This window comes from Bos javanicus, chromosome 11, assembly GCF_032452875.1.
Source record: "Bos javanicus breed banteng chromosome 11, ARS-OSU_banteng_1.0, whole genome shotgun sequence".
In the NCBI taxonomy this organism is placed as follows: Eukaryota; Metazoa; Chordata; class Mammalia; order Artiodactyla; family Bovidae; genus Bos; species Bos javanicus.
Genome location: NC_083878.1, coordinates 43,714,333 through 43,730,111, shown reverse-complemented (window position 1 = coordinate 43,730,111; position 15,779 = coordinate 43,714,333). Strand labels below are relative to the sequence as shown.

General features: G+C 37.6%; 1 protein-coding gene across 5 annotated transcripts in view; it reads right to left on the bottom strand.

Moving 5' to 3' along the window:
- The window catches only part of SANBR (SANT and BTB domain regulator of CSR), a 62,805-nt gene that overhangs the window by 13,665 nt on the left and 33,361 nt on the right, over nt 1-15,779 (bottom strand). For all 5 annotated transcript variants that reach the window (XR_009739382.1, XM_061432490.1, XM_061432489.1 and 2 more), the window contains 5 exons: nt 14,330-14,482; nt 7,994-8,139; nt 7,056-7,152; nt 6,081-6,113; nt 4,543-4,642 (listed from right to left, as the gene is read on the bottom strand). Coding sequence is in view for 4 of the 5 variants with exons in the window: in XM_061432490.1 (XP_061288474.1) it covers nt 4,543-4,642; nt 6,081-6,113; nt 7,056-7,152; nt 7,994-8,139; nt 14,330-14,482 (529 nt within the window). In the remaining variant the exon portion in view is untranslated. The remainder of the gene's footprint in view (nt 1-4,542; nt 4,643-6,080; nt 6,114-7,055; nt 7,153-7,993; nt 8,140-14,329; nt 14,483-15,779) is intronic.

Here is a 15,779-nt window from a genome sequence, read left to right as displayed (position 1 = left end):
GAGTGATTATGTTAAAATTAAACAAAACAGACTTTAAGATAAGCAGTTCTACTATAAATAAAGAAGGCTCCATCTACACTATAAATGTATATATACCTAGTTACAAAGCTCAAACACACATTACGCCATGCCATGCCTGCTGCTCAGGCATGTCTCGACTCTTTGAGACTCCATGGACGGTAATCCATCAGGCTCCTCTCTCTATGGAATTTTCCAGTCAAGAATACTGGAGTCAGTTGCCATTTCCTACTCCAGGGGATCGTCCCAAACCAGGGACTGAACCCATGTCTCCTGAGTCTCCTGCATTGGCAGGCAGATTCTTTACCACTGTGCCACCTGGGAAACTATATCATGATAAAAGAGTCGATACACTATAATTGTGTATGTGCCCAGTTACAAAGCTCTAACCCATACATAAAGCAAAAGCTGACAGACTTGAAAGGAAAAATACATAAATTAACATGATAGCTTGAGATTTCAATACTAATCTCTTACTAATTGATAGAACAAGTAGTCAGAAAATGAGCACTAGAAAATCAAACCGACTTCACTCTACATTTACAGACTACTCCACCAAAAACAGCAGAATTCACACTGTTTTCATGCACATCTGGAACATGTGTCAATAAAACTTAGAAGATGAAAACACAGAGAGTACATTTTTTTGATCACAATGGAATTATATGAGAAATCGACAACTGAAAAGTATTCAGAAAATCTGAAAATATTTGGAAATTAAACACATTACTGAGCAATACATGGGTCAAAGACAAAATCATGAAGGAAATTAGAAAATATTTTGTACTAAATATAAATGAAAACAAGACATACCAAAATCTGTGAGAAATACTTAAAAAGCAGTGTTTAGAGTGAGTCTTATAGTTTTAAATGCTTATACTAGAAAAGAAAGAAAAAAATCAGTGATTCAAGTTTCCACATTAAGAAGCTAGAAAAAAGAGGAAATTAAGTCCAAAGTAAGTTCAAGGAAGGAAACAGTAAATATAAGACTGAAAATCAATGAAATATAAAATAGACAAACTACAGAGAAAGTCTATGAAATCAAAAGCTGGTTCCTGGAAAAGATCAATAAAACTAATAAACCTGTAGCTAAACTTATCAAGAAAAAAGGAATATAAAACACAAATTAACAATACCACGAATGAAAGAGGGACATCATCAGAGATCCTTCAGATAGAAAAGGATAAGAAAATACTATGAGCAACCTCATGCTAATAAATCTGACAATGACAATTTGGATAAAATGGACATATTCCTTGAAAGAAGTCAAAACAAATTTAAGAAGAAATCAGATCAGATCAGATCAGATCAGTCGCTCAGTTGTGTCCGACTCTTTGGGACCCCATGAATCGCAGCACGCCAGGCTTCCATGTCCATCACCAACTCCTGGAGTTCACTCAAACTCACGTCCATCGAGTCAGTGATGCCATCCAGCCATCTCATCCTCTGTCGTTCCCTTCTCCTCCTGCCCCCAATCCCTCCCAGCATCAGAGTCTTTTCCAATGAGTGAACTCTTCGCATGAGGTGGCCAAAGTACTGGAGTTTCAGCTTTAGCATCATTCCTTCCAAAGAAATCCCAAGGCTGATCTCCTTCAGAAAGGACTGGTTGGATCTCCTTGCAGTCCAAGGGACTCTCAAGAGGCTTCTCCAACACCACAGTTCAAAAGCATCAATTCTTCGGCACTCAGCCTTCTTCACAGTCCAACTCTCACATCCATACATGACCACAGGAAAAACCATAGCCTTGACTAGACGAACCTTTGTTGGCAAAGTAATGTCTGCTTTTCAATATGCTATCTAGGTTGGTCGTAACTTTCCTTCCTTCCAAGGAGTAAGTGTCTTTTAATTTCATGGCTGCAGTCACCATTTGTAGTGATTTTGGAGCCCAGAAAAATAAAGTCTGACACTGTTTCCACTGTTTCCCCATCTATTTCCCATGAAGTGGTGGGACCGGATACCATGATCTTCGTTTAAGAAGAAATAGAAAACTTGAATAGCACTATATTAATAAAAGACACTGAATTCATAGTTAAAAACCTTCCTATAAAGAAAACTCCAGGCCCAAATGACTTCACTGCTAAATTTTATCATACATTTGAGGGCCAAAGAATACAAATACTACACAGATTCTTTCAGAAAAAGGTAGTGAACATTTTCCAACTGATTTTATGAGGTCAGTATTAACCTCATAACAGAATTTAAAGATGACATCATAAAAAAACTACAGGCAAATATCCCTCATGAGCACTAATAAAAAATCTTTAACAAAGTACATACAAGCAAGTGAAATATAGTAATATATAAAGAGAAAAATGTCTATTGATTAAAGCCTAGATGCTGTGAAGTTTCATGTAACCATGCAAATTTTTGTGTCTAACTATAAAACTCCTAGAGGAGAACATAGGCAAAACACTCTCCGACATAAATCACAGCAGGATCCTCTATGACCCACCTCCCAGAATATTGGAAATAAAAGCAAAAATAAACAAATGGGACCTAATTAAACTTAAAAGCTTCTGCACAACAAAGGAAACTATAAACAAGGTGAAAAGACAGCCTTCGGAGAAAATAATAGCAAATGAAGCAACTGACAAACAACTAATCTCAAAAATATACAAGCAACTCCTGCAGCTCAATTCCAGAAAAATAAACGACCCAATCAAAAAGTGGGCCAAAGTATTAAACAGACATTTCTCCAAAGAAGACATACAGATGGCTAACAAACACATGAAAAGATGCTCAACATCACTCATTATCAGAGAAATGCAAATCAAAACCACAATGAGGTACCATTTCACGCCAGTCAGAATGGCTGCCATCCAAAAGTCTACAAGCAATAAATGCTGGAGAGGGTGTGGAGAAAAGGGAACCCTCTTACACTGTTGGTGGGAATGCAACTAGTACAGCCACTATGGAGAACAGTATGGAGATTCCTTAAAAAACTGGAAATAGAACTGCTATATGATCCAGCAATCCCACTGCTGGGCATACACACCAAGGAAATCAGAATTGAAAGAGACACGTGTACCCCAATGTTCATCGCAGCACTGTTTATAATAGCCAGGACATGGAAGCAACCTAGATGTCCATCAGCAGATGAATGGATAAGAAAGCTGTGGTACATATACACAATGGAGTATTATTCAGCCATTAAGAATAATACATTTGAATCAGTTCTAATGAGGTGGATGAAACTGGAGCCTATTATACAGAGTGAAGTAAGCCAGAAAGAAAAACACCAATACAGTATGCTAACACATATATATGGAATTTAGAAAGATGGTAATGATAACCCTGTATGCGAGACAGCAAAAGAGACACAGATGTATAGAACAGTCTTTTGGACTCTGTGGGAGAGGGAGAGGGTGGGATGATTTGGGAAAATGGCATTGAAACATGTATAATATCATATATGAAACGAATCGGCAGTCCAAGTTCGATGCATGATACTGGTTGGGGCTGGTGCACTGGGATGACCCAGAGGGATGGTACGGGGAGGGAGGAGGGAGGGGGGTTCCGGATGGGGAACACGTGTACACCCAAGGTGGATTTATGGTGATGTATGGCAAAACCAATACAATATTGTAAAGTAATTAACCTCCAATTAAAATAAATAAATTTATTTTTAAAAAAAGAAATGCAAATTATTTCTAATAGGAAAGATAACCCCAAAGACTATGGATTTGCTACCCTGTAGAACATTAATCAGTTTTGTATCTAATTTGCAATCTTTTTTTTAACATTCTTTTTTCAAATGCCTATAAATACCTGAGTCGTCAAATGCCTAACCCCAACCCTAACTTTTGGGAGAAGGCAATGGCACCCCACTCTAGTACTGTTGCCCGGAAAATCCCATGGATGGAGGAGCCTGGTAGGCTGCAGTCCATGGGGTCGCTAAGAGTCAGACACGACTGAGTGCACTTTCATTTTCCACTTTCATGCATTGGAGAAGGAAATGGCAACCCATTCCAGTGTTCTTGCCTGGAGAATCCCAGGGACGAAGGAGCCTGGTGGGCTGCCGTCAGTGGGGTCGCACAGAGTCGGACACGACTGAAGTGACTTGGCAGCAACCCTAACTTTTCTCTGCTAGTTCTCTCATTTTAACTCTAATGATTTAAAAAATTTTGATACAAGTTCATTTTACAGTTGTATAAAATAATGTTTTTTTAATTGTTAAAAAAAATCATACTTTGATGACTATTATCTAATGCTTCATTTGATTGGCATTTCAAATCATCTCAGGTATACTGATGTAGTCACACATTTTGAGAAACCCATTAAGTTACACCTGAAACGAAAACTCGGAGGATTATTTCTTAGTATACCACACTTTTTAAAAATAACTTTATGAGTGTTCTGTGTTAGTGTCAGGGTTAGAGAATCTTGATGAAGCCTCTATTATTTTTTCCACATTGTAACCTAGCATGTAGACTTATAAAGCCCCTTCCTCATCCCTTGCATTAAATCCTTCAGGATATAGCCTCCTTATAAAAGTGAGATGAGTTTCAACTTAGAAATCCATACTCTGTTTCTTGGATACTTCTTCTTCATCTCCAACTTCATCTTCAGTGACCTCAGACCCAGTGGTATATTCTTCTTCTTCGGAAAATAATGACTGTTGTTTCTAAAATAAAAAGCAAAACATACCGTATTAAAATTTTATTTTATCACATCACCAATGAATTCTTCCAAACACATTTATCTACTTATTCTGGATGAATGTGCCAAACAAAAACTGATAAAATGACCACTGCCTAGCACAACATTTGGGAAATGGATCCAAGAATTTCTACATTTAAGACAGGATAACATTATAAGAAATATTTAGAAAATTTACTATTTTCATAGATTCTAGCAGAGTGATGGGCACATTATAGGTACTTAGTATTTGCTGAACTGCAACCCTATTTCTCAACTGAAAATATTTTCCTTGATTATTAAAATAAAGTTAAAATACAATAATTGTCAATATTAATGTAGTCTCATAAACAAGCAATGGGGAGAGAAATGGCAACCCACTCCAGTGTTCTTGCCTGGGAAATCCCATGGACAGAGAAGCCTGGTGGGCTACAGTCCCTGAGGTTGAAAAAGAGTCAGACATGACTTAGCAACTAAACAACAAATAAGTACATGTGCACACTCTCTGGGTGAATGTGGTCTTGGATTAAACATATCCACATCAGTTTCGTGCATCCAGCCACCCTCCTGTTATCACTGATACCAATTTCTATTCCATTCTTATGAATACTGGTGGTAGATGGCATAGTAACGGCAAACAGGCAAGAAAAAACAGTAAGTCAATCAACCATCCAAATAAATGGAACTTAATTGATTTGTTGTTTTGTTCAATATTCTAAATGTGACTTGCAAGTGACTTTTCAAAAAACTCCTTTAAGAAAACTTATGGGTTATGCAGCCAGATAATGGAGTATATGTCTGTTTTACAAGTCCATGGAATTATTCAGGCCAGAATACTGGAGTGGATAGCCTTTCCCTTCTCCAGGGGATCTTCCCAACCCAGGGATCAAACCCAGATCTCCCGCCCTGCAAGCGGATTCTTTACCAGCTAAGCCACAAGGGAAGCCCAAAAATACTGGAGTGGGTAGCCTATCCCTTCTCCCCAACCCAGGAATCAAACTGGGGTCTCCTGCATTGCAGGTGTATTCTTTACCAACTGAGCGATGCGGGAAGCCAACGATATTTTTAGTAAATGTGAAATTATAGATGCTGAAAAGGATGCTATACATTTAACTAACACCTATAAAATAAGGGTTTTCTACAAGCTCAGTTGGTAAAGAATCTGCCTGCAATGCAGGAGACCTGGATTTGATCCCTGGGTTGGGAAGATCCTCTGGAGAAGGGAAAGGCTATCCTCTCCAGTATTCTGGCCTAGAGAATTCCATGGACTGTATAGTCCATGGAGTCACAAAGAGTCAGACATGACTGAGCGACTTTTACTTCACTCGCTTCACTATAAAATAAGATACTTATAAGATTCTATTAAACTAAACTTTGATGTAGGGAAAAAGATTTATGAAAGTGAAATATAGTTGCTCACTTACCAGCTGCAGAGTCCAGTTTTTCAGTGATAAGAACTATAAAAAAAGCCAAATAAGAGATTAATACTTAAGATTGCAGCTCCTTATTTTCATGTGGATATCGTAGAAGAGTTAGAGAAAGTTACAAGTATGGCTCCCTTCTAGGGTGAAATATCTCATCTAAAAATGACATAGTACAATTTTTTATATTCCCTGTATAGAGAAAGATGTGTATGTCTACAAAAAAAAGAAAAAAAAAAATCAACATTTCCTAATTTCTAAAGAACAAATAAATCACATACAGAGATAACATAATGTTATTTTGTTAATTATTTCACTTTTTAATGTTTATATTTTATATTAAATTAAGGAGCCATACATATATGGATATTCAAGAAATTTAATTTGCTATTTTATATACAATTTATAAATAAATGTCAATAATTAAACACTAATAGTGATCTGAAGCTTATAGAACATTTTACATGGAATATTTTACTTTCTTAGGTAAATGCTACTTCAACTAACACAAAGACAGGACATTCTCAGGTAAAGAGAGACTCCCTGGCTGTTAGTCACAGGAATCAAACGCATCAAAGCTTTTCAATCACCTTAAAAACATCTCAGTTTTGAAACCTTGGAAAAACTAAATGCATTACTGAATACAATTTTAAAAAAGAGAATTTTACACCAAAAAAGTTTATAGGACTAAGAGGGGATAAAATACCCCATTCATATGATCTTTATTCTGCAAATTACTATTTGTCCATAATAAACCCTGAAGACTATATTTTCCTCCAAAATTTGATTATTAATTCTTTGAGGGCAAGGAAAATATCAGCCTTATAGTCCTGTTAATTCAGCATAACACTTTGTTATGATAGTAAATGTCTATTAATGAAAATTGCAGTATTAATTTAAACCGATCATATTTCTGTCAAAGATTAAATATCATCAGTTGTTTTTATAAATAAAGAATAAATGAAACAAGCTACTTACAGCATTAAGCTCCCCACTCTTGGGGCCCCATGGTGTATTTGGCTCCAGTAAAACATCACAGTCTAGACCCTTTTCATCGCAGGGACCACCAGAATCACTTTAAAGAAAAAGACATTTTAGGAAGAAGTGTCTAATTTCTTAAGCTCTTTCTTTTTTTTGCCTGCATCGTACCCAGTAATGAAAACGCAGAGTCCTAACCATAGGACAACCAGGGAATGCCCCAATTTCTTAAGAATTTAAATGCAAACAATACTGCTTTAACTGCAAATGTTCTATAAACTGTTCTTCAGAAATATAGTTTTTAAGTATAAGGTGTGCCATTCAACATTTACATTTCTTAATGCATCTCGTGATTCCCCCAGCAGAAGTCACCCCATATGGGGGGAGCACCACTTACACTCAAGCGTCATACTGGCCAGGTGGTAAAACAGGCTACAATAGTGGATACTACTTTGAGAACAGCTTTTGTTAGAGGGTCCTCCTACCCCCAACCTGATAGTCCACTGCAACTGCAGAATGATGGAAGTGACTGCATTAATTACTAAATCTAAGAAGTTCAAATCCATGCAAAGATAACTTGTTGCAACCATCAATTTTTTTCTAGTTCAATCAGTCAAGCTAAGATGGTCTCAAGTAACTTTAGGAACACTTTTTAAAACCCTCAAAAACTGGATTGTGGGCTTCATCTTTTCAGTCACCAGGAACTCCTATTATTAGTTTCTCTTCCCCTTGGACTTCCAATATTTTTTCCCCCCTATCAAATAAATACATGCTTGCTCTTATTGTAAGCTAACACAATTTCAATTAGGCTTTCTGAAATAACACAAACTACTTAAGGACTACCCATTACTGATTTGGGGAAGCACTAGGGGTAGAAGATTCTAGGATGGGAACCACTGAATGAATAAAGCTACAGTACAGGGTTTCCCTCACCTCACCTAATTGTATCTCTAGCAAAAGGCACAAGGATGACATCTTTGTGTTTGTGCAGATCATCCAGTATTTTGGCAGTTGGACAGGACAGCAAATCTTCACCTTCACCTTGATCACGAAGAGTAACCATATGGTCCTTTACTTTACAACCCTGTTGTGTAAAAGACTAAATCTGAGAGGCTGGTTCATTATAGAAACATTCCTTTAAAGATGATGGTTTCTGTTCTTTTTTGCTCTGTCACACCATCCCATGAACGAGTTTACAACTTTTTCTTAAGAAAAAATATTACTTATACAGAAAAAAGCATGAAACATAAATGCATACCTTAACTAATATCCATTTAACACAATCCACACTAAAAAACAGAATACTGCCAATACTCCAGGATTCCCACAGGGCCATTCCCAACCAAAATCACCTCCTATTTCTCAAAGGATAACCTCTATCTCAAGTTTTTTGGTACTTCCTTCCTTACTTTTATCCTTTTACCACTTAAGGATACATCTCTAAACACTACAGTTTAGTTTTGTCTCATTTGTTTTAATGCTATGTTTTTGTGATTCAACCATGTTACTGCATGTAACTATTAATATATGCACAGTATTTCTCTATATGAATAATTATCATTTGCTTATCTATTCCATAGTTGGTGGGTGGCTTGTTTCCAGTTTGGAACTATCCTTAGTAGTAGTATTATGAACATTCTTCAACATGCTTCCTGATACACAAGTGCTCATGTGCACCAAATTAAATGACTAACAGCAGTGTATGAAAGTGCTCATTACTCTACGTTCTTGGTAACACTTGGTAATTGTAGTTATTCTGGTGAGCATGTAGTGGTATTTGACTGTGGTTTTAATCTGCATTTCCCCAATTAAAAATGAGGTTGAGATCCTTTCAATGTTTAGTGGACAATGAAGAACTTCCTTGTGTGAAGTTCTTATTGTCTTTTTCTATTAATTTGTACAAGTTTTAAAAAATCTTAATATGAGCCTTTTACAGCTACATGTTGCTAATATCTGGTCCCACCTGTGAGCTTGTCTCCTCAGTTTATTATTTAATGCAGCTAATGTACTTGAATTTAAAATTTCTTCCTCTGTGGTATTACCTTTTAATAGCTTTATCAGCTTTGCCTCATATATAGGCTTTTAAAAAATATTTATTTATTTACTTAAGGCTGCATTGGGTCTTCATGGCTGCGAGTGGGCTTTCTCTAGCCGCAGCAAGCAGGAACTACTCTCTAGCTGCGGTGCGTGGGCTTCTCATTAAGGTGGCTTCTCTAGTTGCAGAACATGGACTCTAGGGCACAGGTTCAGTAGTTGTGGCACATGGGCTTAGCTGCCCGGTGGCATGTGACATGTTCCCAGACCAGGGATCAACCAGGGATTGAACCTGTGTCACTGGCTTTGGCAAGTGGATTCTCAACCACTGGACTACCAGGTAAGTTCCACATACAGGCTTTTGGGGGACTAGTTTGGACCATTTTTCCCCCATTTTGATGTCCCAATGTTCCAGTACCTCTTCCTGGGAAGTCTATCCTGTGCCCACTGCTCTGTAATGTCACCTCTGTCACAGTCAAGTATCCAGGTAGCTTCAAGTACAGAATTCCCCAGTATCTCTGGGGAAACGGTTCTAGGAGTCCCATATATACAAAAATCCATGGATTTAACCAATTGCATATTATATATATATAGTACAGTACATATTTATTTTTAAAAATCCAGGTTTAAGTGGACCCACATAGTTCAAATCAGTGTTTTCCAAAGTTCAAGTATATTTCATTCTCTTGTATTGGTCCATCTGTTTAATCTTCATCAATGTCACCCTGTCATAATTACCAAGACTTACAATAAATTTTGATATTGGGTCGGCCAAAAAGTTCTTTCCGATCCCTAAGGTGTTATGGAAAAACCTGCTAAGTCATTTTGGCCAACCCAGTACTTCTACCTTTGTGTTCTTTGAGAGTCTCTTACCTGTTCTTGGCCTTTTGTATTTCCATAAATATTTTAGAATCAGCTTAGCAACATTCCTGATTTAAAAAACCTGTTAGGATGTTTATTGAGATCACATGGATCATAGGTCAGATTGGGGAACATTAATTTATTTAGGCTGTGCTGGGTTTTCATAGCAGTGTGTGGAAACACCCCATATGAGGGTTTCTCCAGTTGTGGAGCACAGGCTTTTGAGTGTGAGAGTTCTCTAGCTGAGACACACAGGCTCAGATGACCTGTGGCATAATGGATCTTAGTTCCTTGACCAGGGATCAAACCTCTGTCACTTGCATTGAAGGGTGGATTCTTAATCACCAGATGTCCAGCAAAGTTCCACATCAGTGGATTTTGAGATAGCAGAATAGGAAAAGTTCCTTGATTTTGATTCCCATTGCAACTAGCCTTTAAGAAAGACTACCCACAAATTCAATGTAGAAACAGATCTGGGAATCTAGCTGTTTTCTCTTAATTCAGACATTGAAGAGAGTTATAAAAAATGTCAGTGTTATTTTCACTTATTTTTTTGCTTTGGAAAATATAGTTATTTTTCATAAAAATATGCTAACATGTAATGAGCTTATTATTCTTTTTCAATGAATTAAAATTAACCTTTTCTGTTTTAATTTCCAATGGTAAATAGAGATAGATATAACCCACAGAAACAAAGCTCTCTAGGAATCTCAGCTTTTAAGATTTTTTTAGAGATCTTGAGTGCAAAAGTTTGAGAACCAATGTTCTAAATGATAGGAAGAATAATTACTAAGTAATCTTTCTGGGGCACTGACATGTATAGGAAATCACATCGGTGGTTTAATAAAGTCTTTCTGTACATTAGAATTGCAATAAATAGTAAATAAATCTTTAATGATAGTATAAAAGTCTTCTGAGGAAGTTCATAATTTAATACATTTTTGTGATCAAATAAATAGAAAAAGTTTCTGATGGTTCTTAAAATTACAGAATTGCTAAGTCAAAATTTTCAACCAGTCAGAGCCCAATATGCCAGACTATAGAGATATACGTGTGAAATAAAAATCAAAATATGTAGAAAGGAACGGAGAAGGCGATGGCACCCTACTCCAGTACTCTTGCCTGGAAAATCCCATGGACGGAGGAGCCTGGTAGGCTGCAGTCCATAGGGTCTCAAAGAGTAGGACATGACTGAGCGACTTCACTTTCACTTTTCACTTTCATGCACTGGAGAAGGAAATGGCAACCCACTCCAGTGTTCTTGCCTGGAGAATCCCAGGGATGGGGGAGCCTGGTGGGCTGCCGTCTATGGGGTTGCACAGAGTCGGACACGACTGAAGTGACTTAGCTGCAACAGCAGCAGAAAGGAAAAAAACACTGTTTGATCCAGCATGTTTATGAATATAGTAAAGGTTAAAAAAAAAAAAAAAAGCAAAACTAGTCAATCTGTAATCTTGGACCTTAAATCAGTGGCTATAAATATAACCTTCATAAAAGCAATCTTTATTCTAATCAAGAAAACTACCAAAATGTTTAATTAAATTGCTAATAATCCAGGCCTTGGATCTTCACTGGAGTGAATCATATTATAGCTTCCTAAGGAAATTATTCACCAGCTCCTTCCTCCCTTTGCCATTTCTCTTTGAGAACCTTTAATCTTAAGGAAAGATTGCGAGTACTTATTTCAATAATTGTGTACATAGTCCTTTATTTAGGGGGATTGTCTTAGAAAATGGTAAAAACCACAGTTTTCTTTTCCTTAAACATAACTCATAGGAGATGACTGTTCAGTTCAGTTACTCAGTCGCATCCAACTCTTTGTGACTCCATGGACTGTAGTGTGCCAGGCATTCCTGTCCATCACCGACTCCCGGAGCTTGCTCAACTCATGTACATCGAGTTGGTGATGCCATCCAACCATCTTATCCTATGTCATCCCCTTCTTCTCCTGCCTTCAATCTTTCCCAGCATCAGGGTCTTTTCCAATGAGTCAGTTCTTCGCATCAAGTGGCCAAAGTACTGGAGGTTGAGCTTCAGCATCAGTCCTTTCAGTGAACATTCAGTCAGGACTGATTTCCTTCAGAATTGACTGGCTGGATCTCCTTGTAGTCCAAGGGAGTCTTCTTCAACACAATTCAAAAGCATCAATTCTTTGGCACTCAGCTTTCTTTATAGTCCAAATCTCACATCCATACATGTACTGGAAAAACTATAGCCTTGACTAGACAGACCTTTGTTGGCAAAGTAATGTCTTTGCTTTTTAATATGCTGTGTAGGTTGGTCATAGCTTTCCTTCCAAGGAGCACGTGTCTTTTAATTTCATGGCTGCAGTCACCATCAGCAGTGATTTTGGAGCCCCCCAAAATAAAGTCTGTCACTGTTTCCACTGTTTATCCATCTATTTGCCATGAAGTAATGGGACTGGATGTCATGATCTTCGTTTTCTGAATGTTGAGTTTTAGCCAGCTTTTTCACTCTCCTCTTTCACTTTCATCAACAGGCTTTTTAGTTCTTCTTCACTTTCTGCCATAAGGGTGGTGTCATCTGCATATCTGAGGTTATTGATAATTCTCCCGGCAATCTTGATTCCAGCTTGTGCTTCTTCCAGTCCAGCGTTTCTCATGATGTACTCTGCATATAAATTAAATAAGCAGGGTGACCATATACAGCCTTGACATACTCCTTTCCCAATCTGGCACTAGTCTGTTGTTCCAAGTCCGCTTCTAACTGTTGCTTCCTGACCTGCATACAGATTTCTCAGGAGGCAGGTCAGATGGTCTGGTATTCCCAACTCTTTAAGAATTTTCCAGAGTTTATTGTGATCCACACAGTCAAAGGCTTTAGCATAATCAATAAAGTAGATGTTTTTCTGGAACTCTCTTGCTTTTTTGATGATCCAACAGATGTTGGCAATTTGATCTCTGGTTCCTCTGCCTTTTCTAAATCCAGCTTGAACATCTGGGAGTTCACGGTTCATGTACTGTTGAAGCCTGGCTTGGAAAATTTTTAGCAGTACTTTGCTAGTGTGTGAGATGAGTGCAATTGTGTGGTAGTTTGAACGTTCTTTGGCATTGCCTTTCTTTGGGTTTGGCATGAAAACGGACCTTTTCCAGTCCTGTGGCCACTGCTGAGTTTCCCAAATTTGTTGGCATATTGACTGCAGCCCTTTCATAGCACCATCCTTTAGGATTTGAAATAGCTCAGCTGGAATTCCATTACCTCCACTAGCTTTGTTCATAGTGAAGCTTCCTAAGGCCCACTTGACTTCGCATTCCAGGACGTCTGGCTCTAGATGAGTGATCACACCCCCACCATGGTTAAAGGGTCATGAAGATGTGTTTTTAATAGTTCTTCTGTGTATTCTTGTCACCTCTTCTTAATATCTTCTGCTTTTCTTAGTTTCCTACAGTCAGTCTCTCCCATCAGAAAGCTTCCACAAGCCTCTTGTCTTTATCTGTCAGATGGCAGACAGAATGAAAACCACAATCACAGAAAACTAATCAAACTGCATGGACCACACAGCCTTGTTTAACTCAATGAAACTATGAGCTGTGCCGTGTAGGGCCACCCAAGATGGACGGGTCATGGTGGAGAGTTCTGACAAAACATGGTCCACTGGAAAAGGGAATGGCAAACCACTTCAGTATTCTTGCCTCGAGAACCCCACGAACAGTATGAAAAGGCAAAAAGCTATGACACTGAAAGATGTACTCCCCAGGTTGGCCAGTGCACAGTATGCTACTGGAAAAAAGTGGAAAAATAACTCCAGGAAGAATTAAGAGATGGAGCCAAAGTGAAAACAACACCCAGGTGTGTATGTGACTGGTGATGGAAGTAAAGTCCAAAGAACAATATTACATGGGGAGATGACTGAGGTTTATGAAAATGATAGCGTAAGCCAGTATCACCCTCCCCCAGGCCCATTTTATGCTCACCTACACCTGTTGGTTTCAATGATCACTCATTTACAAGAAGACTTACAAATCATTATCTCTAGCCTAACCCCTACACAGTCTACACAGCAGTTAATATTATACAGAATGATCACCTAGGTACACTGTTAAGTGAAAAAGGCAAATTACAGAATAAGATGAACAGTCTGATTCTATTTCCAATGTGAAAAACATTTAGTTTGTGTCTAAAATGTATAAAACAAAGTCTTAAGGGAAGTTGTGAACAGTGGTTATCTTTAAGAAGAGAAGTTGAATGAGGGAGTGGTATGAAATGAGATTTCTACTTTTTACTACACTTCCCTGTGTACTTAAATCTTTTCTACGTGAATGTATATTTACATTTTAAAAACAATAAAAGAGGAAAATATTTAAATACAAAGTGTTAATAAGTACTGTAATTACCAAACAGCAACCTTCAAAATCTACCTTTGTAAGCTGAGTGGGGTCAAATCGAAGAACCTTTTGGTTACAGCAGGGATAAATTCCAGTGCCAACAGTACTCAGCGAACTTCCTGCAGTAGGATAAATCACTGTCTCTGAGTGGTACTGACAGTGTGAAAACTCTATGCACAGAAACGTCTGAAAAAAAGAAATACACAAAAGCAAGTACTATTCCCACAGTGAAATTATACATCTCAAAAATACTCAAGACCACATACTGTATGTTCCATCACATAAAATATACAGAAAAGGCACATCTCTAGAGCTAGAACGCAGATGTGTGGATGCCTGGGGTTAAAAGTAAGACTAGGTTGGGGAGTGGATGCAAATGGATGCAAGGGATCTTTTGGGGGTGATGGAAATGTACTAAAGTTGGATGGTGGTGATGGCTGCACAATTCCAAATTTATTTAAGATCAGTAAACTGTACACTTAAAATGAATGAATTTTATGGCATGTAATAATACCTCAACAAAGCTATTAAAAAGCAAAATCAAAAACGTTATTTGAATTTCAGAGGAGTTAAATTGATCTTGATGTATATCTAATTTTATAATTAGCCAATCACAAAAGAGGTTTTCCAATGGAAAAAATTAAATAAAATTTTGCCTCCCTTATTCTTGGACATATTTTTTAAGGTAAATGCTTAATATCACTCTATCTGTGATAAACATGGAGTAACTGAATCACTCGTGAAAAACTTACTGATGTTTAATTATAAGACTAATACATTTGTAAGTTGGTAAAATAAAGAAAATAAAATGAACAATTTTAAGCACTGATCTTGAACACAAAAGATAGTCTGTAATTCAGAATTCTTAGCAGTTAGTTCCAATTATGATTTTCAAATAATAGCTTTCAATTAAAATTTTTTGAGTCTGGTAAAAGCTATAAGGTGCATACTCATACAAAGTATTTGCATACAAACTTTTATGAGTTTATAAACTCTCTGTAATAAATATTAAATATTATAAATCAATATTCAATTTGCTTTGAAGGGGAAAAAAATCCTTCAAATTTTCTGCAGTCTGACATGCTAAACATATCAGGTTTTAGGAGCCTGATATCTTTGATTATAAGTGACACTCCATTGTGGAGAGGACAACTATATACCTATTAAGTAGGAAAAAAAAAAAAACACCCAAACCAACCTGACAATATCAAGTGTTAGAAAAGATATGGGGCAATTGGAACTCCTATACGTAGCTGCTGCTGCTGCTGCTGCTGCTAAGTTGCTTCAGTCATGTCCGACTCTGTGTGACCCCATAGACGGCAGCCCACCAGCCTACCCCATCCCTGGGATTCTGCAGGCAAGAACACTGGAGTGGGTTGCCATTTCCTTCTCCAATGCATGAAAGTGAAAGGTGAAAGTGAAGTCACTCAGTCCTGTCTGACTCTTAGCGACCCCATGGACTGCAGCCCACCAGGCCCCTCCG